The sequence below is a fragment of the Hyperoodon ampullatus genome (assembly GCF_949752795.1).
Source record: "Hyperoodon ampullatus genome assembly, chromosome: 7".
Classification (NCBI taxonomy): domain Eukaryota; kingdom Metazoa; phylum Chordata; class Mammalia; order Artiodactyla; family Ziphiidae; genus Hyperoodon; species Hyperoodon ampullatus.
The window spans coordinates 99,465,898-99,490,234 of record NC_136920.1 but is presented as its reverse complement, the minus strand read 5'-3'; the positions used below and the strand labels follow the sequence as shown (position 1 = coordinate 99,490,234).

Below are 24,337 nucleotides of genomic sequence, written 5' to 3'. Positions count from 1 at the left end.
GCTGCAATTGCATTTGATACAAGATGACAACAGTCAACTGATCACTCAGGGTTTTGAACACCTATTAGGTTGACTCCCCAGTGATGTGCAGTAGGGGTTATAAAGAGAACTGGGCCATGGTCCTTGATCTAAAGGAGGTGGTTTTTTAGTGCATCATATATGTAAAATTTAGTTTGGGAAGTAAAATTGACACAGACAAACCCAGGAACAAATACATGACACCACAAAATCAAGTGCTTGGCTAGTTGAACTAATTCTAAGGGCAGTATGAGTTCAGAATCGGGAATTTAAGGAATTCTTAAAGGAAATACGGGGCTTAAAGTTCACTTTGAAAGAACTGTCAGGATATGGATTGACATGAAAGGGTGGGGGGCTGGGGAGGAGGTGCTTTCCAGTTGCTGAGAAATGGCACTGGGGGGGATGATGAAGCTGCAGACTACAGAGAGTGGATGAAGGGGTGTGTGGAGTACAAGGAGAGAGTTAATTGATCTAGTTTTTAAAAATTGCTCTTTTACTCTCTTTCCAGACTTCATCTGAGATTCCTTCTTTAGCCAACATACCTTAGCCCTGAGCACATTTCCTCTCCTCATTTTTCCCTTTTTTCTTTTCCTTTTCTTTTCTTTCTTAAGTTGTTTAAATTTAAACTATTATTTGTGACTCTCTTTCCTGGGAGAATCACTGCAAGGAGAATGATGGTGCCATGGGAAGGTGACCCATCTGTCTGAACCTAGAGGTTTTTCTATGAGTTAAATAACTTCCCTGGTGAGCCCAGGTGAGTCTTCTTGTCTCTAGTCCCTTGCAGCTGAACTTCACCCCTTGGCCGAGCATTGCATACAGCTCATAGCCCTCCCCCTTCCCCTTCCCCCTTCTTTTAGGCTCCCTTCCTCAGGAATTTCATCACTTCCCAGAATTGCCAAAACATTTTTGGTGTATTTCTCTCAGTTAGTGTTTAACTAAACATCTACCTTTAAGGGATGGGCTGAACTGATGGAAGAAATATTGATAGCCAGAGACTCAGGAAAACCATTTCTTCAGGGGGCCTCTCTGGCTTCTGGAGGGGAGAGAAGGAGAGCAGTGGACTGTTGGCACAGGAGTGAGACACAATGGAATCTGGCTTCACCTCCAAGGACACTTATCTGAGCCATTTTAACCCTCAGGCTTATCTAGAAAAATATTATAACTTTGGGTCCAGACACTCTGCAGAAAAACAGATTCTTAGGCATCTTCTGAAAAATCTTTTCAAGATATTTTGCCTAGGTAAGTTTGTCTGTTGTCTGTGTGTCTCCCCTCCAAACGTGAGTTGTATAGAGAGAGTCTCAGGGCATGACTCTTTTGTGTCAAATCATTGTTATTTGACAGCCCTTTTGGCATCACCCATTCATTTAACTAAGATAAAAACTAACATTGGGGTGGATATTTTACAGTTTACAAAGTGCTTTTATATCCATTATCTCCTTTGGCCCTGCAAGAGGGTAATCTAAAGACTGGAGTTCTGTCCTTGATTCTACATTGATTTGCTAGGTCACTAGCCAGACATTTCACTTAAGAAATGGAGATTCTAGGGACTTCCCTGATGGTCCAGTGGTTTAAGACTTTGCCTTCCAATGCAGGGGGTGCAGGTTTGATCCCTGATTGGGGAGCTAAGGTCCCACATGTCTCATGACCAAAAAGCCAAAACATAAAACAGAAGCAATATTGTAACTAATTCAATAAAGACTTTAAAAATGGTCCATATCAAAAAAAAAAAAAAATCTCCAAAAAAAAAAAAAAAAAAAAAAGAAATGGAGATTCTAGTACTTATTCTATTCCTAACTCAAAGGAATGTTGTGAATGTGCATGAGATAAAGACCTCCCATGAAGGGAGGATGCTTTTTTTTTTTATTTTTTTTATTAGTTTCTGCTTTATAACAAAGTGAATCAGTCATACATATACATCTGTTCCCACATCCCTTCCCTCATGCATCTCCCTCCCTCCCACCCTCCCCATCCCACCCCTCCAGGCGGTCACAAAGCACCGGAGCTGATCTCCCTGTGCTATGCGGCTGCTTCCCACTATCTATCTACCTTACGTTTGGTAGTGTATATATGTCCATGCCTCTCTTTCCCTTTGTCACAGCTTTCCCTTCCCCCTCCCCATATCCTGAAGTCCATTCTCAAGTAGGTCTGTGTCTTTATTCCCGTTTTACCCCTAGGTTCTTCATGACTTTTTTTTTTTTTTAATTCCATATATATGTGTTAGCATACGGTATTTGTCTTTCTCTTTCTGACTTACTTCACTCTGTATGACAGACTCTAGGTCTATCCACCTCATTACAAATAGCTCAGTTTCGTTTCCTTTTATGGCTGAGTAATATTCCATTGTATATATGTGCCACATCTTCTTTATCCATTCATCCGATGATGGACACTTAGGTTGTTTCCAGCTCCGGGCTATTGTGAATAGAGCTGCAATGAACATTTTGGTACATGTCTCTTTTTGAATTATGGTTTCCTCAGGGTATATGCCTAGTAGTGGGATTGCTGGGTCATATGGTAGTTCTATTTTTAGTTTTTTAAGGAACCTCCATACTGTTCTCCATAGTGGCTGTACCAATTCACATTCCCACCAGCAGTGCAAGAGTGTTCCCTTTTCTCCACACCCACTCCAGCATTTATTGTTTCTAGATTTCTTGATGATGGCCATTCTGACTGGTGTGAGATGATATCTCATTGTAGTTTTGATTTGCATTTCTCTAATGATTAATGATGTTGAGCATTCTTTCATGTGTTTGTTGGCAGTCTGTATATCTTCTTTGGAGAAATGCCTATTTAAGTCTTCTGCCCATTTTTGGATTGGGTTGTTTGTTTTTTTGCTATTAAGCTGTATGAGCTCTTTATAAATTTTGGAGATTAATCCTTTGTCAGTTGCTTCATTTGCAAATATTTTCTCCCATTCTGAGGGTTGTCTTTTGGTCTTGTTTATGGTTTCCTTTGCTGTGCAAAAGCTTTGAAGTTTCATTAGGTCCCATTTGTTTATCTTTGTTTTTAGTTCCATTTCTCTAGGAGGTGGGTCCAAAAGGATCTTGCTGTGATTTATGTCATAGAGTGTTCTGCCTATGTTTTCCTCTAAGAGTTTGATAGTTTCTGGCCTTACATTTAGGTCTTTAATCCATTTTGAGCTTATTTTTGTGTATGGTGTTAGGGAATGATCTAATCTCATACTTTTACATGTCCCTGTCCAGTTTTCCCAGCACCACTTATTGAAGAGGCTGTCCTTTCTCCACTGTACATTCCTGCCACCTTTATCAAAGATAAGTTGGCCATATGTGCGTGGGTTTATCTCTGGGCTTTCTATCCTGATCCACTGATCTATCTTTCTGTTTTTATGCCAGTACCACACTGTCTTAATTACTGTAGCTTTGTAGTATAGTCTGAAGTCAGGGAGCCTGATTCCTCCAGCTCCGTTGTTCGTTCTCAAGATTGCTTTGGCTATTCGGGGTCTTTTGTTTTTCCAAACAAATTTTGAAATTTTTTGTTCTACTTCTGTGAAAAATGCCAGTGGTAGTTTGATAGGGATTGCATTGAATCTGTAGATTGCTTTGGGTAGTAGAGTCATTTTCACAATGTTGATTCTTCCAATCCAGGAGCATGGTATATCTCTCCATCTATTTGTATCATCTTTAATTTCTTTCATCAGTGTCTTATAATTTTCTGCATACAGGTCTTTTGTCTCCTTAGGTAGGTTTATTCCTAGATATTTTATTCTTTTTGTTGCAATGGTAAATGGGAGTGTTTTCTTGATTTCATTTTCAGATTTTTCATCATTAGTGTACAGGAATGCCAGAGATTTCTGTGCATTAATTTTGTATCCTGCTACTTTACCAAATTCATTGATTAGCTCTAGTAGTTTTTCGGTAGCATCTTTAGGATTCTCTATGTATAGTATCATGTCATCTGCAAACAGTGACAGCTTTACTTCTTCTTTTCCAACTTGGATTCCTTTTATTTCCTTTTCTTCTCTGATTGCTGTGGCTAAAACTTCCAAAACTATGTTGAATAAGAGTGGTGAGAGTGGGCAGCCTTGTCTTGTTCCTGATCTTAGTGGAAATGGTTTCAGTTTTTCACCATTGAGGACAATGTTGGCTGTGGGTTTGTCATATATGGCCTTTATTATGTTGAGGAAAGTTCCCTCTATGCCTACTTTCTGCAGGGTTTTTATCATAAATGGGTGTTGAATTTTGTCGAAAGCTTTCTCTGCATCTAGTGAGATGATCATATGGTTTTTCTCCTTCAACTTGTTAATATGGTGTATCACATTGATTGATTTGCGTATATTGAAGAATCCTTGCATTCCTGGAATAAACCCCACTTGATCATGGTGTATGATCCTTTTAATGTGCTGTTGCATTCTGTTTGCTAGTATTTTGTTGAGGATTTTTGCATCTATGTTCATCAGTGATATTGGCCTGTAGTTTTCTTTCTTTGTGACATCCTTGCCTGGTTTTGGTATCAAGGTGATGGTGGCCTCGTAGAATGAGTTTGGGAGTGTTCCTTCCTCTGATATTGTTTGGAAGAGTTTGAGAAGGATGGGTGTTAGCTCTTCTCTAAATGTTTGATAGAATTCGCCTGTGAAGCCATCTGGTCCTGGGCTTTTGTTTGTTGGAAGATTTTTAATCACAGTTTCAATTTCAGTGCTTGTGATTGGTCTATTCATATTTTCTATTTCTTCCTGAGTCGGTCTTGGTAGGTTGTGCATTTCTAAGAATTTGTCCATTTCTTCCAGGTTGTCCGTTTTATTGGCATAGAGTTGCTTATAGTAATCTCTCATGATCTTTTGTATTTCTGCAGTGTCAGTTGTTACTTCTCCTTTTTCATTTCTAATTCTACTGATTTGAGTCTTCTCCCTTCTTTTCTTGATGAGTCTGGCTAATGGTTTGTCAATTTTGTTTATCTTCTCAAAGAACCAGCTTTTAGTTTGGTTGATCTTTGCTATCGTTTCCTTCATTTCTTTTTCATTTATTTCTGATCTGATCTTTATGATTTCTTTCCTTCTGCTAACTTTGGGGGTTTTTTGTTCTTCTTTCTCTAATTGCTTTAGGTGCAGGGTCAGGTTGTTTACTCGAAATGTTTCCTGTTTCTTAAGGTGGGATTGTATTGCTATAAAATTCCCCCTTAGAACTGCTTTTGCTGCGTCCCATAGGTTTTGGGTCGTCGTGTCTCCTTTGTCATTTGTTTCTAAGTATTTCTTAATTTCCTCTTTGATTTCTTCAGTGATCACTTCGTTATTGAGTAGTGTATTGTTTAGCCTCCATGTGTTTGTATTTTTTACAGATCTTTTCCTGTAATTGATGTCTAGTCTCATAGCATTGTGGTCGGAAAAGATACTTGATACAATTTCAATTTTCTTAAATTTACCAAGGCTTGAGTTGTGACCCAAGATATGATCTATCCTGGAGAATGTTCCATGAGCACTTGAGAAAAATGTGTATTCTGTTGTTTTTGGGTGGAATGTCCTATAAATATCAATTAAGTCCATCTTGTTTAATGTATCATTTAAAGCTTGTGTTTCCTTATTTATTTTCATTTTGGATGATCTGTCCATTGGTGAAAGTGGGGTGTTAAAGTCCCCTACTATGATTGTGTTACTGTCGATTTCCCCTTTTATGGCTGTTAGTATTTGCCTTATGTATTGAGGTGCTCCTATGTTGGGTGCATAAATATTTACAATTGTTATATCTTCTTCTTGGATCGATCCCTTTATCGTTATGTAGTGTCCTTCTTTGTCTCTTCTAATAGTCTTTATTTTAAAGTCTATTTTGTCTGATATAAGAATTGCTACTCCAGCTTTCTTTTGATTTCCATTTGCATGGAATATCTTTTTCCATCCCCTTACTTTCAATCTGTATGTGTCTCTAGGTCTGAAGTGGGTCTCTTGTAGACAGCATATATATGGGTCTTGTTTTTGTATCCATTCAGCCACTCTGTGTCTTTTGGTGGGAGCATTTAGTCCATTTACATTTAAGGTAATTATCGATATGTATGTTCCTATTCCCATTTCCTTAATTGCTTTGGGTTCGTTATTGTAGGTCTTTTCCTTCTGTTGTGTTTCTTGCCTAGAGCAGTTCCTTTAGCATTTGTTGTAAAGCTGGTTTGGTGGTGCTGAACTCTCTCAGCTTTTGCTTGTCTGTAAAGGTTTTAATTTCTCCATCAAATCTGAATGAGATCCTTGCTGGGTATAGTAATCTTGGTTGCAGGTTTCTCTCCTTCATCACTTTAATTATGTCCTGCCACTCCCTTCTGGCTTGTAGAGTTTCTGCTGAGAGATCAGCTGTTAACCTGATGGGGATTCCCTTGTGTGTTATTTGTTGTTTTTCCCTTGCTGCTTTTAATATGATTTCTTTGTGTTTAATTTTTGACAGTTTGATTAATATGTGTCTTGGCGTATTTCTTCTTGGATTTATTCTGTATGGGACTCTCTGTGCCTCCTGGACTTGATTAACTATTTCCTTTCCCATATTAGGGAAGTTTTCAACTATAATCTCTTCAAATATTTTCTCAGTCCCTTTCTTCTTCTCTTCTTCTTCTGGAACCCCTATAATTCGAATGTTGGTGCGTTTAATATTGTCCCAGAGGTCTCTGAGACTGTCCTCTGGTTCTTTTCATTCTTTTTTCTTTATTTTTCTCTGCATCAGTTATTTCCACTATTTTATCTTCCACCTCACTTATCCGTTCTTCTGCCTCAGTTATTCTGCTATTGATCCCATCTAGAGTATTTTTCATTTCATTTATTGTGTTTTTAATCGATGCTTGATTCATCTTTAGTTCTTCTAGGTCCTTGTTAACTGTTTCTTGCATATTGTCTATTCTATTTCCAAGATTTTGGATCTGGGAAATAGAATCTTGGATCAGCTTTACTATCATTATTCTGAATTCTTTTTCAGGTAGACTGCCTATTACCTCTTCATTTGTTAGGTCTGGTAGGTTTTTATCTTGCTCCTTCACCTGCTGTGTGTTTTTCTGCTTTCTCATTTTGCTTATGTTACTGTGTTTGGGGTCTCCTTTTTGCAGGCTGCAGATTCGTAGTTCCCGTTGTTTTTGGTGTCTGTCCCCCGTGGCTAAGGTTGTTTCAGTAGGTTGTGTAGGCTTCCTGGTGGGGGGGACTAATGCCTGTGTTCTGGTGGTTGAGGCTCGATCTTGTCTTTCTGGTGGACAGGTCCACGTCTGGTGGTGTGTTTTGGGGTGCCTGTGGCCTTATTATGTTTTTAGGTAGCCTCTCTGCTAATGGGTGGGGTTGTGTTCCTGCCTTGCTAGTTGCTTGGCATAGGGTGACCAGCACTGTAGCTTGCTGGTCGTTGACTGAAGCTGGGTGCTGGTGTTGAGATGGAGATCCCTGGGAGATTTTCGCTGCTTGATATTATGTGGAGCTGGGAGGTCTCTTGTGGACCCGTGTCCTGAAGTTGGCTCTCCCACTTCAGAGGCACAGCACTGGCTCCTGGCTGCAGCACCAAGAGCCTTTCATCCACCCGGCTCAGAATAACAGTGAGAAAAAGTAGAAAGAAATAATTAGTAGAAGAAAGAAAGAGAGATTGAAAGAAAGGAAGAAGGGAAGAAAGGAAGGAAGGAAGGAAGAAAGAAAGAAAGGAGGGAGGGAGGGAGGAAGGATGGAAAGAAAGAAGGAAAGAAAGGAGGGAGGGAGGAAGGAATGAAAGCAAAAGGAAGAGTGAATGGAAGAAGAGAGGGAGGGAGGGAGGAAGGAAAGAAAGAAAGAAAGACAGGAGGGAGGGAGGGAGGGAGGAAGGAAAGAAAAAGAAAGTGGAAAGAAGAAGGGTGGGAGGGAGGGAGGGATGGAGGAAAGAAAAAGAAAGAAGGAAAGGAGGAGCGGAGGGAGGGAGGGAGGAAGGGAAGGGAGGAAAAAAAGAAAGAGCAGGTAAAGTAAAATAGAATAAAGTATGAAATATAGTAGCGTTATTAAAATTAAAAAGTAATTATTGAAAAAAAACACGGACCGATAGAACCCTGGGACATATGGTGGAAGCAAAGCTATACAGAGAGAATCTTACACAGAAGATTACACATACGCATTCACAAAAAGAGAGCAGGGGGAAAAATCAAAAATCTTGCTCTCCAAGTCCACCTCCTCGATTTGGGATAATTCGTTGTAAAAAGAGGAAAAGGGCGAAAAGTCTGAAATCTTGCTAAGTCCACCTCCTTAATTTGAGATAATTCGTTGTAAAAAGAGGGAAAAAAAGGGGGGGGAAGTCTTAAATCTTGTCCTCAAAGTCCACTTCCTCAATTTGGGATGATTCGCTGTCCATTCATACATTCCACAGACGCAGGGCACATCAAATGGACCGTGGAGCTTTAATCCACTGCCTCCGAGGCTGCACAGAGAGATTTCCCTGTCTCTGCTCTCACAACTCCCGGGTCTCAGCCTTGGACCTGGCCCCGCGTCTGCGCGTAGGTCGCCGGAGGGCGTCCGTTCTTCGCTCAGACAGGACGGGTTTAAAGGAGCCGCTGATTCGGGGGCTCTGGCTCACTCAGGCAGAGGGGAGGGAGGGGAATGCCCTCTCCTCGCGCACCAGGCAACAAAAGGGAAAAAAGTCTCTTGCCTCTCCGGTAGCTCCAGACCCTTTCCCCGGACTCCCTCCGGGCTAGCACTAACCCCTTCAGGGTCTCTTCCTGCCGCCAGCCCCAGACCTCTCCCTGCGCTCCGACTGAAAGCCGATACCCGAGCCTCAGCTCCCAGCTCCGCCCGCCCTGGCGGCCGAGCAGACAAGTCTCTCGGGCTGGTGTGTGCCTGAGGGCACCGATCCTCTGTGCCAAAATCTCTCTGCTTTGCCCTCCACACCCCTGTTGCTGTGCTCTCCTCCGCTACTCCGAAGCTTTCCCCCTCCGCCACCTGCAGTCTCCGCCCTCGAAGGGGCTTGTAGTGTGTAGAAACCTTCCCTCCTTCACGGCTCCCTCCCACTGGTGCAGGTCCCGTCCATATCCTATTGTCTCTGTTTATTCTTTTTTTCTTTTGACCTACCCAGGTATGTGGGGAGTTTCTTGCCTTTTGGGGGGTCTGAGGTCTTCTGTCAGCGTTCAGTAGGTGTTCTGTTGGAGTTGTTCCACGTGTAGATGAATTTCTGATGTATCTGTGGGGAGGAAGGTGATCTCCGCGTCTTACTCTTCCGCCATCTTCCTCCGGCTCCCAGGGAGGATGCTTTTTGAAGAACTGGATGCTTTTTGGAGAAAGACGTTATAAAAACTCAATTTTTAAAAAAATTTAACTTTCTCTCAAAGCATTCCTTAATAGTTTTTACATTATCTGTGTGGCAGTCTTTCTGGATCAGGGGTCTGTACACCAGATGCAGATCTTTTTTTTCCCTCCTCCTCGAGCTAAAAATATACCAGCTCCACCCTTGAATGGGGAATGGAAAGTAAAAAATGTTTTAAAAAGAGATACTGAGGGAAGAGGGGTGACTAGAGAGAAGGTGTGTCTTTGGGGCTCTCCTTGGGGCTCCCCAGCATAGTCCTGGCAAACAGAGTGCAAATCAGCTCTATCTGCCACCATATTATGCCTGACCCCCTTCCTCATTCCCTCCTCTAAACCAGATGGTGTGAAGGGAGACCTCCTGATCGACATTGGCTCTGGCCCCACCATCTATCAGCTCCTCTCTGCTTGTGAATCCTTCAAGGAGATCATCGCCACTGACTATACTGATCAGAACCTGCAGGAGCTGGAGAAGTGGCTGAAGAAGGAGCCAGGGGCCTTTGACTGGTCCCCAGTGGTGACCTATGTGTGTGAGCTTGAAGGGAACAGGTAGAGAAACTCGGGTCTTCTTCCTGGCTTTCTTAGGGTACCTGGGTGCCAGTTCATTTTTCAGAACCAAAAATTATCCTTAGAGTCCAAGTTGAAAAGCAAAGGAAACAGAGAGAGAGGGACCAAAGAGAAATCCAAATGGAGAAAGAGAGAGCTAGAGAGAGAGAACGAGAGTGAAGCGCATGCGTGTTGTGTGCACGCACACACGTGTGCGTGTGTGTGTGTGCGTGCACCAGAACTGCAGAAGACATAGCTGAAAAAACTGAAGACTTGGTTACTGAGCCAAGATGAGCGGTCACAAAACCTTTCCAGGCCTGTGTATGGATGCAGTGTGCAGGCCAGATACTGTAGGACCTTGTTTTAGGAAAACTTCAAGTAAGAGGCCAGACCAGCTCCTCGCTAGAAGGTTTCAGGTCAGGGCTTGCCGCCCTAGTGACACTCTGTTGCTAGCCATCCAAATGCATAGATCTCTGCTGTGAAAGTGGCTAATGCTGACACCACCAGATATAATAAAAATCTGACTAGGTTTTTAAACTGAGATCAGCAGCATAAAGGAGTTATTTGAGAAGAATTTGTTACTCACCATCCATAAAATTAGGGTTTTATATATTGACAACTAATGACCAAAATCTTATAGTACCCTCTCTATAAGTAAATTTAAGCAAACAAAGTTTGTTTAAATTACTAATTTCTCCCCATGCAAGAAATTGACAATAGACTACCAGCCAGAGGTGAAGAGTCAACCACTTCACTTTGTTATTCCCTTGTCCTGATGTGCCTCCCATTCTACAGCCCAGCCGACCATCAGTGCCTGGAGCATCATGGCTTTGCTGCTATGAATATTGCCAAGACCCCAGAGACTCCTTTGTAAATGGCACAAAAAACCACTTTGGTGTTCTAGTGTTTAGCAGAGGAGGTCCCTTGTCTCCTAGAGCTCACATCAGGGAAGGCAGGCAAATGCCAAATCATTTAGGGCCTTCAAGGCCAAGTTAATGCTTGTGGACTTGAAGTGTAACAAGAAGACATCAGAGGTATAACTAGGAGAGTGATGTGACCCAATTTACATTTACAAAGATCTCTCTGGCTATTGTGTAGAGAGTGGATTGGAGTTTTAGAGAACAAAAGATGCAGAAGGGAGAGATGATAGTGGCTTGGGCTAGGTGATGGAGAGAGACAGAAGATTTTAAGATGAATTTTTGAGAGAGGAATGAATAAGAGTTGGTACTGATTGGTTAGTGGGAATGAGGAAAGGGAAGTATCAAGGATGACTCCCATGTTCCTGAACTCGAACAACAGGATGATTGAGGTACCATTCCTGAATCCCAAGTATAAACATAAAACCATGTGGTCTCAACATGTCCCTCAGGAGTATGCCTACCTCCATGTTCTTCTGGAGTGATTGATGGTCAATTCATTTTTCTATACTTGCACTTATATTTGATTCCCATCTATTTACCAACTTTTGTTTATTCCTGAGTCAACTTCTCTTCTGAAAATTTCTCTAAAGTCTGCTTCTATTTCTTTAACCCTCCCATTTTCTTTTAAAGGTCTGCTGACTTTAGCTTATTAGGAGTATTCTAAACTGTATATTCATTTTCTTACATACTGTTGCTACACTGTCTTATTGGTAGTAAATGTGGATTGTCAAATATAAGTTATCAAGATGACTCATTGGTGGTACAGTTCCTTAGAGTACAGAAGTATGAATAAGCTAGAAGTTTTACCTTGTGTTCCCAGTTAACCTTTTTGGTATCATGTGGAGTCACTAAACTTCCACTGGGTTTTGTTGGTCTTTTATTCCCTTTACCAGGGATAGTAAGTATTGAAATCAGATAGTTTGAGTCCTCCAACTTTGTTCTTTGCAAGATATTTTGGCAAATTTAGTGCCATTACTTTTAGAATAAACTTGTAAATTTCTTCAAAAAAAGTTTACTGAGATTTTATTGTAATTTCTTTGAATTTACAAATCAATGTAGGAGAATGGATATATTGCATCTCCAGTCCATGAACATGGTTTATCTCTACATTTAGTTAGGACTTCAGTTTCTCTCAGTTCTCATATTTTGCATATATTTTGTTAAAATGTCCCTGTGTTTCATGTTTTTTAATGCTGTTGATTGTATCTTTTAAATTTCATTTCTATTTCATTTTATTAGTTTCATTTTCTAGTATATAGATGTGCAATTGATTTTTTGTATATTAGATCTTACTGACTTCACTAATTTCATATTTTATTTTATTTTTTATATTGAACTATAGTTGATTTACAATACTTGTGTTGGTTTCAGATGTACAGCAAAGTGATTCATTTAACATATATATGTATATATCTATATTCTTTTTTCTATTCTTTTCCATTATAGTTTATTACAAAATATTGCACTAATTAATTTTAATCATTTTTGGTAGATTCCATAGTATTTTCTATGTACATTCTTATATGATCTACAAATAAAAATACTTTTACTTCTTCTATTTCAACTCTATGCCTTTATTTATTTTTTATTCCCTATTACATTGACTAGGACCACCAAAACAATGTTGAACAAAAATGATAAGAACAGACATTTGTGCCTTTTTCCATATCTTAGGAAAAGATGTTCAATGATTCATCATTAAGAATGACATTATTTATAGGTTTTTCATAGAAATTCTTTATCAGACTAAGTTCCCTTGTATTTCTAGTTTCTTGGGGGGTTTTAATCAAATGTTAAAATCTGTCAAAAAATTTTTTTGTATTTACTGAGATGGTCATGTGATGTTCCTCCATATTCTGAGGACATGAATTATGTTGGATGATTTTTGGTATTTAAACCAAACTGGCATAAACTCCTTGGTCATGAAGTAGTAATCTTTTTATGTATTACTGGATGTGATTTGCCAATATTTTGTTAAGGATTTTTGCATCTATATTTATGAGGGATATTGAGCTATAAATTTATTTTCTTGTTATATGCTTGGCAGATTTTGATATCAGCATGATGCTAATTCATAGAATAATTTGGAAGTGTTTCTTCCTCCCCTATTTTTTGAAGGAGTTTGTATTATTTCTTCCTTAAATGATTGATAGAATTCATCAGTGAAGCTATCTGAACCTGAAGGTTTCTTCCTGTGTGAGGAGGTTTTTTATTAAGAAGAGTATTCCTTTAATGACTATTTGGATTGTCTATTTCTTCTTTTGTCTGTTTTGATAAGTACTATTTTTCAAGGAATTTGTCCTTTACATCTTGGTTGTCAACTTTATTGTCATAAAGTTTTTTTACAATATCCCTTTATTACTCTTCTAATGTCTGTAGGATCTTTGGTGATTGTCCCTCTTTCATTCTTAAAATTGGCAATTTGTCTTTTTCTTTTAATCTTGATTGATCTTGTTAGAGATTGATATTATTATTAATCTTTTCAAAGAACCAGCTTTTGGCTTTGTTGATTTTCTCAGTTGTCCATTGTGTATGCCATTGATTTCTGCTCCAATTTTTCTTATTTTCTGTCTTCCACTTACTTTAATTTTAATATGCTCTTCTTTTTCTAGCTTCTTGAGATAGAAGCTTAGGTCATTTATTCTCACACTTTCCTTCAGCACTCTTTTAGCTGCATCCCATGATTTTTGAGTGCCATATTTTTGTTATTATCCAATTCGGCATATATTCTAATTTTCTTTGTGATTTCTTCTTTGACCATAAATTACTTGTAATTGTGTTGCTTAATTTCCAAAATTGTTGGGATTTTTTTTCTAGATATTGTTACTGGTTTGCAATTAAATTTCATTGTAGTCAGAGTTTCATTTTGTGACCCAGCATATGATCTATTTGGTGAACATTCTATGTGCTCTACATTGAAAAGAATGTATATTGTCCAGTTGTTGGTGTCATTTCTATAAATATTAATTCAGTCAGGTAGATTGACAATATTGTTCAAATTCTCTACATGATTTTTTGTTTAGTTATTCTATCAATTACTGGGAGAGAGAGATGTTAAAAATCTCAAATTATGATTGTGGATTCATCTCTTCCTCCTCATAGTTCTGTCAACATTTGCTTCATGCATTTTGAAGCTTTGTTATTAGCAGCATACACTTTTAGGGTTGTTCTGTCTTCTTGATGAATTGACTATTTTATCATTATATCTCCCTTTACCTCCAGTAATACATTTTGTTTTGAAGTCGACTTTGATATTAATATGGCCACACCAGCCTTCTTATTCTTGGTGATGGCATAAGGTGGTAGGGGCCTCTAAGATGGTCCCCACTAATCTTCACTTCATGTATTCATGCTCTTGCTTAATTCTCTCCCTATGAATGTCCATTGGATTGAATGACTGAATTCTAACAAATATGGTGCTGTAGAGTGATGGGACATCAATTCTGAGATTAGGATACAAAGAGACTACAGCTTCCCTATTGGGTGTTCTCTCTTACACTCACTCACTTGTCCTAAGGAGTGAGTTTGGAAGCAAATTTACCCTCAGGTGGGCCTTCAGATGACACTGGACAACTCTGAGAGTGGCCAACACTGCAGTCTCATGAGGGACCTTGCACCAGAGACACTCAGCTAATCTGTACCCAAGTATCTGACCTGCAGAAACTGTGAGATGAATGTCATTTTAAATTGCTAAGTTTGGGGGTAATTTATTATGTAACAATAGATAAATAATATACATGGTCTAGCTTCTTCTACCCTTTTGTTTTCAACCTGTCCGTGTTTTTATATTTAAAATGACTTTTTTTCAAATAACATGTAGTAGGTCTTGCTTTTCAATCCAACCTGACAATTTCTAACTTTTAACTGGATTGTTTACTCAATTTACATTTAATGTAATTAGTGATATTGTATGGCTGAGTCTAAATCTACCATCTTGGTATATATTTTCTATTTGTCCCATCTGTTTGGTGTTCATTTGTACCTTTGTCCTGCTTCTTGTTGGTGAATTAAATAATTTTTGTTTTTCCATTTATATAGTATAATTATACACATTTTTAGTATGGCTTTATCTCCTCTATTGACTTTTATCTCCTCTGTTGACCTCTTTTGTGTTTTGTATGTGTGCCCGTGTGCATGATTTTTCTAGAAATTACATAATATATTTGCAACATCTCATGAACAATGTAAGATATTACAACAGTGTAATTCCTTTAACCCACTCTCCTGCCCCTTACACACTTGTTGTCATATATTTATTCTGTATAAACTATAACACTATAATACACTGTTATAATTATTACTTTAAGCAGTCAGTAGTGCTTTTATTTGCTTTATTGTTTTATTTTTAATTTTGGTTAAGAAAACGCACATCATAAAATTTATCACCTTAATTCTTTAAGTGTACAGTTTTGTAGTTTTAAGTATATTCACATCAGTCAGTAGTATTTTCAATAAATATATATAAAGTCTTCTGTGTTTATCCACAAATCTGTCCTGTCTAGTATTCTTCACTCCTTTCTGCAGATCTAGGCTTCTATCTGACATCATTTCCCTTCACCTGGAGAACTTCTTTTAGTGTTTTTGTATAATGTATTTCTGCTGGAGACAAATTCTCTCAGCTTATCAATATCAGGTAAGAATCAATAATTCTTTTCTTCCTCGTAATATGAGGAATTTAATAATTTTTGACACCCAAAGTCCTTCTGGCATCTTCCTTCCCAGTGTTTATTGTTAAACTTTGAGATTTTAAATCCAAATATTGTAATTTAAAATATTATTTTTATATTTTCTTTGAACATCATATGCTCTCAGTTTGTAATCATATTTGCAATTATGTGGATGTATTTTATGCTCATTTTATATGATTTTTTTTAGTTGTTGAGTTTTTAATTCCCATTCATGTCATAGTCAACTGAATAGGTCTTTGGACCTTTTTCAAGAAGAACACAAAAGTGACATATTTTCTATGCCCATGAATATTGGAAAGGTATTTTTAGTGCCCTTACTCATGAGCAACATTGTAAAATTGTTTAATATTGCTTAAACATTGCTCCATGTTTTTCCCCCACATTAAGTAAGAAATCAAGAGAGGCTATTTTTACATGCCATTTGAAACCTGTAAACCCCTTACTTAGAATTTTATGTTGGCTAGAGCCTTCAAACTTCAGATATGTTCTTCAAGATGACAGTAATTTCAAACTTTTTAAATGGACTATGTGGTTTCACAGAATGAACTTGACATTAACTAGAAGAAAACTGTAGTGATGAGGATTTAGACAATATTCAAAATTATTAAATAAGGAATTTCCCAGGACTTATAGACTATCAGGAAAAGTTTATCAAAAAGTTCTTAGTCGTTGTCAGACAGGACATCTTTCCAAGGTCCAAATCATGCGTCAAGAGGCTTTTAGAACTTTGTTCTCAATTTCCCAAGCTATCACAAGCCTGTCCATCTTATTCAGAAATGAACCCTTAACGTCTAGCAGGATATTGAAAGCATTACTTATCTCAAGTGAGAATCGTCAGCTCGTAACAATTGCTCCTGAGACACTGTCCCTTCCCAATCACTCTGTCAGACTAAGGAACTGTATTTTTGGCGGTAAAATTCTGCATTCTCACCCTTATCCTTCTGCTAGATCCTGTGGCTTCAACTGTTTTGAGAATGATAGTGATCCCATTCAACTAATGTCTTTCTTGCATCTTCAAGTTCCTCTATCAACCAATAACCTATTTCCCCTGAGATTATTTCTTCTTTATCTGAAGCTATTTCTTATGCTGACTGCTTCCAAAGACAATTTGAGCTGTCTCCTGTTCCTCCTGTTCCTCTGGAGTGTGACTCAGACGTTTAGATACCACTCATTTTTACAATTATCCGAAAAGTTGTAAGACACTGGTACCAAATTCTTGTCTCACACTATACATATTCATCAAGTCAGCAAGTCAAATACTAAGATATAACTAACTACTCAAGAACGAACCAAGGAAAATGAGTGTCACCTTAAGAAATCCTAGAAACAGCATTAATTTACCTCTGGCACCTGGAACCTGGAACACATTGCCTTGTGGTCCACAGATGAGCAGCTTCCATATCATCTGGGAACTTATTAGGAATGCAGACTCTCAGGCCTACCTATTGAATCAGAATCTGCATTTTAACAAGATCTGCAGGGGACTGTATGCATTTTACAGTTTGTGAAGCACTGGTGTTTGGAATGGAGCTCCCCAATGGGTATGTCAGGATACGCTGGTGGGGATGTGTTAGAGGTGTGCTCTGCAGGTTCTCCTCAGCCCTCAGCCCTTGGGGCAGCCGGGACGGGTTTGGGGAGGTTGGAGCCCCTCCTGGTTGCCTCTACAGACAGCAGCTCCTCCACTTACCTCCGTGTACCTGACAGGAGAAAGCTTGAGCACCTGTAGAGGTGGTGGTTCTCTGAAATAAATACTTTCCATACAAAGATTTTCATATCTATTGAAAAAGATGTTTGTCTAGGGCCCTCAATAGACATACCTGTGCCAAATTTGTTCTGTGAACTAGTGAACTGCCTCTATCCCAAAGCATCTCTTTATTCCCAAGTCTTGTAAAAGATTGATATTCTTTCTCAAGCTCGCGATCTTGGTGGTTATGATGATTGTCTCAGGGATGACTAGGAAAAGCTTCTGCCTTTTACAAGGATGCCTTTCTCTTGAACACGGGCTCTCACTGCATTATCTCTTGGGGGAAATTAACAGGACAGGTTGAAAAACCTTCAACTGTCCATTTCTTCAAATGGTAAATATATCTATTCCTGTGTGTCAAAGCATCTCAAACTGAATGTGCCCAAAATAGAGTTATGATCTTCCCCAAATCTGCTTTATTTCTGGTATTCTTATCTCCTTGAATGGCACCATAATATAATTAATTGGAGAAGCCAGAAACCTGGAAGTCAGTCTTGTCATCTCCCTGTCAGTCATGTTTCATGACCAGCAGCAAGTTCTGTCCACTTCACTTCCTGAGTTCTTCTTAAACCAGTATATTTCTTCCAGTATTTTCCATGCAAGCTGTTTTCTTGGTCCAAGCTACCAACCTCTCCTTCCTAAATGGCCTCCCACCTCCATTCTTGTCCCAAATTGATTGCCTCAAAGTATAAATCTGATCATATCACTCCTTTCCTTAGCACCCCCTTAATATCTCCCCATGGCTTTTAGGATAAAAAGCAAAATTCTTAACATGGTCCACGAAGCCCTGTCTAGTCTGGCACCTGCCTTGTGGTCCCCAGACTAGCAACTTCCATGTCAACTAGTGGGAGCTTACCTTTTTGCCTCCCGTTCTGCCATGCCCTGCTTTGTTTTCTGAGGTTCAGCCACACTGGCATTCTCCTCTCCATGTTTCTTCCCACCAAAGGGCCTTTGCTCTGGCTATTTCCTCTTACTGGAGTATCCTCCTCCCTCCCTACTCTCTTTGGTCCAGTTCACTCCTACTTATTTATCCTCTGTTTCTCTGCTCACCTGACGCCTTTCTGGAGGAGCTTTCCCTGATGCTTCTACACTGAGTCAAGCTCCCAATATTCTTCTCTTAGTGCCATGTGCCCCTCCTGCCTGGCATTCATCACAGCTTTAATGTTTCAGTTTTGTGGATGATCATTGGATTATGTCTTCCTCCCACACCAGACTGTAATCTCCATGAGGATAGGATTTGTTTCTCATTGACCCACCTTAGGTCCCCACTGCCCGGTGCTCTTCCTGGAGCACAATAGAAGGTCAAAAAATATTTATAAAAGAAGTGACTGCATGCATTTTGCTTTCCAGACGCTGCCTCCTAGCGTCACTCAGCTGTGGCCTGTATGGAAGGTTCACCAGTGATGAGTCCTTTTGCTCTTACAATTCTCACATTGACAACCAAGCTTATTCAGCTTTTCATTTCCTTTACACGTCTTGATAGTTTTGCTGGAACCTCTGGGGATGGGGCTTGGGGAGGTAGGTGTAATGGAAAAAAGCTTGTCCAGGGGATTCTGATTCACCCCCCGCCTTGCAGCATCAGAGCAGGAAGATCCTGCTTTAAATCTCAGGATAACTACCTAGGTTCCGGAAAGACAATCTTACGAAGTGTTCTTCCCAGGAGTCCCATTCTATCCTTTCCTCCCCCTCTTCCTCCCCAGTTCCTTCAGGCTTTTATAGACAGCATATTTATAGAGGATGTGGTTCCTTTTTTTCTTTTTTCTTTGGCATATTGATTCTTTTGAAAGGCTAGATCTTTAGAGCTAGAGAAACGGCCACACGGTGGTTAGCTTTCTGTAAAACTGCATAACATTTTTCTGGTGTGTATTTATTCCCTACCCCTTGAGCTAAACATGAAGCTGAGTGGTAATTGTCTGTGTCTCCAGGCGAGTCCATTTCGTTGCAGGTGTATCACAGGCCCTGAGGAGCCCTGAGGTGTAATCTTTACACTGCTGCCTTGGCAACTGAGTTCACCAATGTTTGTAGTGCATCCGAAGACAAGCAGGTATCCACAACAGTGGGTGTTTCTAACAAATTTCCCTCTCAAATTGGCACCTTCTCTGCCAGCTTTCCAGACTTCACAGTGTGTCTCACAGCTTGGGGACAATTTCCATCATCATCTAACTGGCAAGTACTAGTTCTGTGGCAACTTGTGTTTTTAAAATAGCTTCGTACACAGTAGGGCCCAGAGGTCCAACCGGCCTCTGACGTAATCACTTAAATACACATTACCGTAATGTTCCCAAGAGACAGCATCATCTTTGGACACGTTCAAAAGAACACTACATTGTCACTTGTTTAGCTTTTTGTATACACTTAAGTTATCCATAGGTTATTTGAAGATAGGTTATTTGAATTTTTTCTATTCTAGATTAATTTACCTCTTCAAAGCCATGTTTCACACAGACTTTCATAATGTTGAATTATTATTTTTTATTCTTAAAATGATCTGTCAAATTATGCATGTTGTCAGGTGGGGTGGAAGCTTTGTAACTAATTTCCCTATTTTTAGAACGACTAACCCTCCCGGTTTGTCCAGGACAGAGACGGGTTCCCAGGACATAGGATTTTCAGTGCAAAAACCAGAAAAGTCCAGACCACTGGGACAAATTTGTCACCCTACTACCATTTCTACCCCAAGAAGGGGAACAGGTAGACCCAGTCAAAGGAAATTATCATTCCCTGTATCTCCCAGTTTATTGGTCAGTAGGAATTCCCTGAAAGTAATATCTTGCAAAGCTTTTTTCTCTCTCTCTTTTTTTGTTTTTAATATTTTGGTTGGCATTTTAAAATTTTATTTATTTATTTATTTATTGGCTGCACTGGGTCTTCTTTGCTGCGAGCGGGCTTCCTCTAATTGCGGCGAGCAGGGGCTACTCTTTGTTGCAGTGTGCGGGCTTCTCATTGCAGTGGCTTCACTTGTTGCAGAGCACCGGCTCTAGGCGCACGGACTTCAGTAGTTGTGGCGCACAGGCTCAGTAGTTGTGGCACATGGATTCTAGAGCACAGGCTCAGTAGTTGTGGTGCACGGGCTTAGTTTCTTCGCGGCATGTGGGATCTTCCCGGATCAGGGATAAAACCCGTGTCCCCTGCATTGGCAGGCAGATTCTTAACCACTGCACCAGCAGGGAAGTCCTCTCTCTCTCTCTTTTAATAGAACAGCTTTATTGAGATAAAATTCACATAACATACGATTCACCCATGTAAAGGGTGCCATTCAGTAGTTCTTAGTATGTTCACAGAATTGTGTGATCCTCAGCACGACTTTAGAACATTTCATAACTCCCCAAAGAAACCCTATACCCATAAGCAGTCATTCTCATTTCCCCCAGTCCTCTCAGCCCCTAGCAACCACTGGTCTGTTTTTGGTCTCTACAGATTTGTCTTTTCTAGATATTTCATATAAATGGAATCATACAATATGTGGCCTTTTGTGTCTGACTTCTGTCATTGAGCATCATGTTTTCAAGGTTCTTCCATGTTGTAGCCTGTGTCAATTGTTCATTCCTTTTTATTACTGAATAATATTTCATTGTATGGATAGACCACATTTTATTTATCTATTCATAATTTGTTGCACATTTGGGTTGTTTCCATCTTTTGGCTATTATGAATAATGCTGCTATAAATACTCATGGACAAGTTTTTGTGTGGACATGTTTTCATTTCTCTTGGATATAATCCTATGATTAGAATTCCTGGGTCATAGAGTCTGCCATACAGAGTGAAGTAAATCAGAAAGAGAAAAACAAATACTGTATGCTAACACATATATATGGAATCTAAGTAAAAAAATGGTTATGAAGAACCTAGGAGTAAGACAGGAATAAAGACACAGACGTAGAGAATGGACTTGAGGACAGGGGGAGGGGGAAGGTTAAGCTGGGATGAAGTGAGAGAGTGGCATGGACATATATACACTACCAACTGTAAAATAGATAGCTAGTGGGAAGCAGCCGCATAGCACAGGGAGATCAGCTGGGTGCTTTGTGACCACCTAGAGGGGTGGGATAGGGAGGGTGGGAGGGAGACTCAAGAGGGAGGAGATATGGGGATATATGTGTATGTATAGCTGATTCACTTTGTTATAAAGCAGAAACTAACACACCATTGTAAAGCAATTATACACCAATAAAGATGTTAAAAAAAAAAACCAAACAGAATTCCTGGGTCATGTTAAATCTCTATGTTAAAACTTTTTTTTGGGTGGGGGGGGAGCTTCCAGACTGTTTTCCAAAGTACCTGGACCATTTTATCATCTCACCAGCAGTGTATGTAGATTCCAGTTTCTCCACGTCCTTGCCAACACTTACTTATTATCTGTCTTTTTTATTATAATCATCCTAGTTGGTGCGAAGTGGTATCTCATGGTTTGATTTTCATTTCTCTGATGTCAGCGATATTGAGCATCTTTTCATATGCTTATTAAGCTTCTTAAATGGAAAATTATAGCACAATTAAAGGATGTTTGTAAATAACTGATCATACACACTAGGCTTAAGATTTTAACTAAGTATTTAAATAGGATGCCCACAGCTAATTGCTATTATCTCAAATCATTCTACCTGGAGGTAAATCTCCAAGTTTTCTTTAAACCATCAACTTTTCCTCATGACCAGAAAGGGTCCCAGTATCAATCTCTTTCATTTGCTCTGACGTTGGGCCATCCTCTGTGCTCTCTATCAAGCGTCGTTGCCTGAGTGGCTGTCTTCTTCTGGAGCCAGCGACTGTGTGTTCCTTGCACATAAGCCTGGATTTGCAACCCTGGTGCTTTGTTGATTAACTTCCTCAAAGTGTTGGATACTCATCATCACTCATACTATTTGGGCTCAGTGGCCTTCTGGGCACTTTATACACTCAGCAATTCCTCTCTGATTTTCTGCTACTTCTTTTCCTTTGTCTGTTCCCTTTCTCCAGTTTCTCTTGCTCGCTCTATGTGTTTATTTAATTTCATTTATTGGTTAGTTTGTTCCTTTATTCCTCCACTAATAAATTCCAAAAGGATCTGAGGCACTGGATTCCATCTCCTGCCCTTGCCTTTTCTCCTTCTCTCATTAACGAATTTTCTCTCAAGAAACCCCATTGATTTGGCAGAAAAGGATAGGATTCCTAGCAAGGCTACCAAGAAAACTATCTCCATCAGGAAACATACTCCCTATCTGCAATATCTTTTGGAGCCTGAGAATGGAAACAAGGAGTTTTCATCTTTCTAGAAAGGCCCTGGCCACGGCTGTGTGACATGATCAACAGTTTCTACGAATGTCTATGGATAACCTCCTATTGATCTGAAGCTACTACAAAGATACCATTTCTACATTTAAACCCATTATTGCTTGATACATGTGGCCAAACAGTCACTACCTTACAGTTTGGCAGAGGGAACAAGGGTAATAATAATAATAATAATAATAATAATAATAATAATAACAGCAATAATAAATGATCTAGGCACTATTCTAAGCAGTAGAAGAAGAAGAATTTCATGGGGGCAGTCCACTGTAGAAGCAGGCAACTAGGTATTTTTATTATCATTTCCATATTATTATTTACTTTGTAAAAAGATTTAACCCAGCACAAGGTAATATGGTCACATTCAGATACCAAAATGGTCCCTCATTTCTTCTTTATCTGTTTTTACAACAGGGATGGCCCTAAGGTTATAACCTTTGGGACAATGCCATTTTCATTGCTGACCTAAGAGATCTGGGGTTCCCATGAGTGGGGTAGCCAGTGATCTTTGTCGGTTTGTGTGTTTCAGAGTCAAGGGGCCAGAGAAGGAGGAGAAGTTGAGGCGGGCGATCAAGCAGGTCCTGAAGTGTGACGTGACTCAGAGCTGGCCGCTGGGGGCTGTCCCACTGCCCCCGGCTGACTGCCTGCTCAGCACGCTGTGCCTGGACGCCGCCTGCCCGGACCTCCCTGCCTACCGCACGGCCCTCAGGAACCTCGGCAGCCTGCTGAAGCCGGGGGGCTTCCTGGTGCTCGTGGATGCTCTGAAGAGTAGCTACTACATGATCGGCGAGCAGAGGTTCTCCAGCCTCTGCCTGGGCCGGGAGGCAGTGGAGGCTGCCGTGAGGGAGGCCGGCTACACCATTGAACAGTTTGAAGTGATTTCCCAAAGTTATTCTTCCAACATGGCCAACAACGAAGGGCTTTTCTGCCTGGTGGGGCGGAAGCTGAGCACATCTGTGTGATACCTTGAGATCGCCATTAAAGCAATTCCTCTGGCTTACCCAGTTGACTTCAATCCTTGGTTCTAACTGCCGTGGTCATTGTTCTGAGTAGAGGCTAATGGCTGGGGCCCAATGGTTCATCTAGGGCAGGGTTGGAGTGGTCAGTCTGCCTAGAGCCATTGGTTGACCACCTACTCTGTGCTCCCCATGTGTGCTGGTGTTATGAGGACTCCAACATGACAAATGGGCATGTCTAGTTTTCCCTGCCTATGATTACAAAAGAATACCTCATTTTCCTTGAATATCCCAGTTATGATGGCTTAAGCCCACACATGCCTATAAGAAGTGTTGCGGTTATTCACTCCTCATTTCCTGGGGGCCCTGGTGTCTTCTTCTCTCCCAGGAACAGGCTTGCCCTGTTCCTCACTTCTTGCCTTCTCTGGGGACAGTGTCCTCCTCTGGGGTCTACCGGTGCTACCACCACCCAGGGTCAGAGAACAGCTGCCACTTTTGCCTCTTGGTCTCAAGAATGGGGTAGGCCTTTCTTTTACTTCCCTCAACACACCTGAGCCAAGGCTGTGACTTTTATACCTGAAGAGAAGTTTAGGAGTTAGCAAGAGAGAAAAGAGACCCTGTCTTACAGGTGCTATTAGAAACGAGTATCTTTGGGAATTCCCTGGTGGTCCAGTGGTGAGGACTCCACGCTTTCACTGCTGAGGGCCTGGATTCAATCCCTGGTCAGGGAACTAAGATCCCACAAGGCAGGCTGTGTGGCCAAAAAAGAGAAAAAGAAAGAAAGAAGTATCTCAGAGCCCATATCCGTAGAGGGTCCTGGAAGGTAGCCTGTTGGCATAGCTTTTGGGCAAGCATCTACTTATCTACTTGGAGTTAGCATTCCTCCATATGGCACGGCCACCCTTTCTGGGTCCTATGCCCGTCACCCCGAGGCTCTAAAACAGAAGTTGACAAACTACAACCCAGGAACCAAATCCAGC

The 24,337-nt window shown here is 40.3% G+C and overlaps 1 protein-coding gene across 1 annotated transcript; it reads left to right on the top strand.

Moving 5' to 3' along the window:
* Positions 1 to 1,103: 1,103 nt before the first annotated feature.
* On the top strand, positions 1,104 to 23,363 carry LOC307055792 (nicotinamide N-methyltransferase; the record flags this gene model as incomplete). The annotated part of the gene is made up of 3 exons (XM_079708042.1): positions 1,104 to 1,257; positions 9,577 to 9,784; positions 22,931 to 23,363. The coding sequence occupies 3 exons, from the start codon at positions 1,104 to 1,106 to the stop codon at positions 23,361 to 23,363; spliced, it is 795 nt and encodes a 264-aa protein (XP_079564168.1).
* Positions 23,364 to 24,337: the final 974 nt, after the last annotated feature.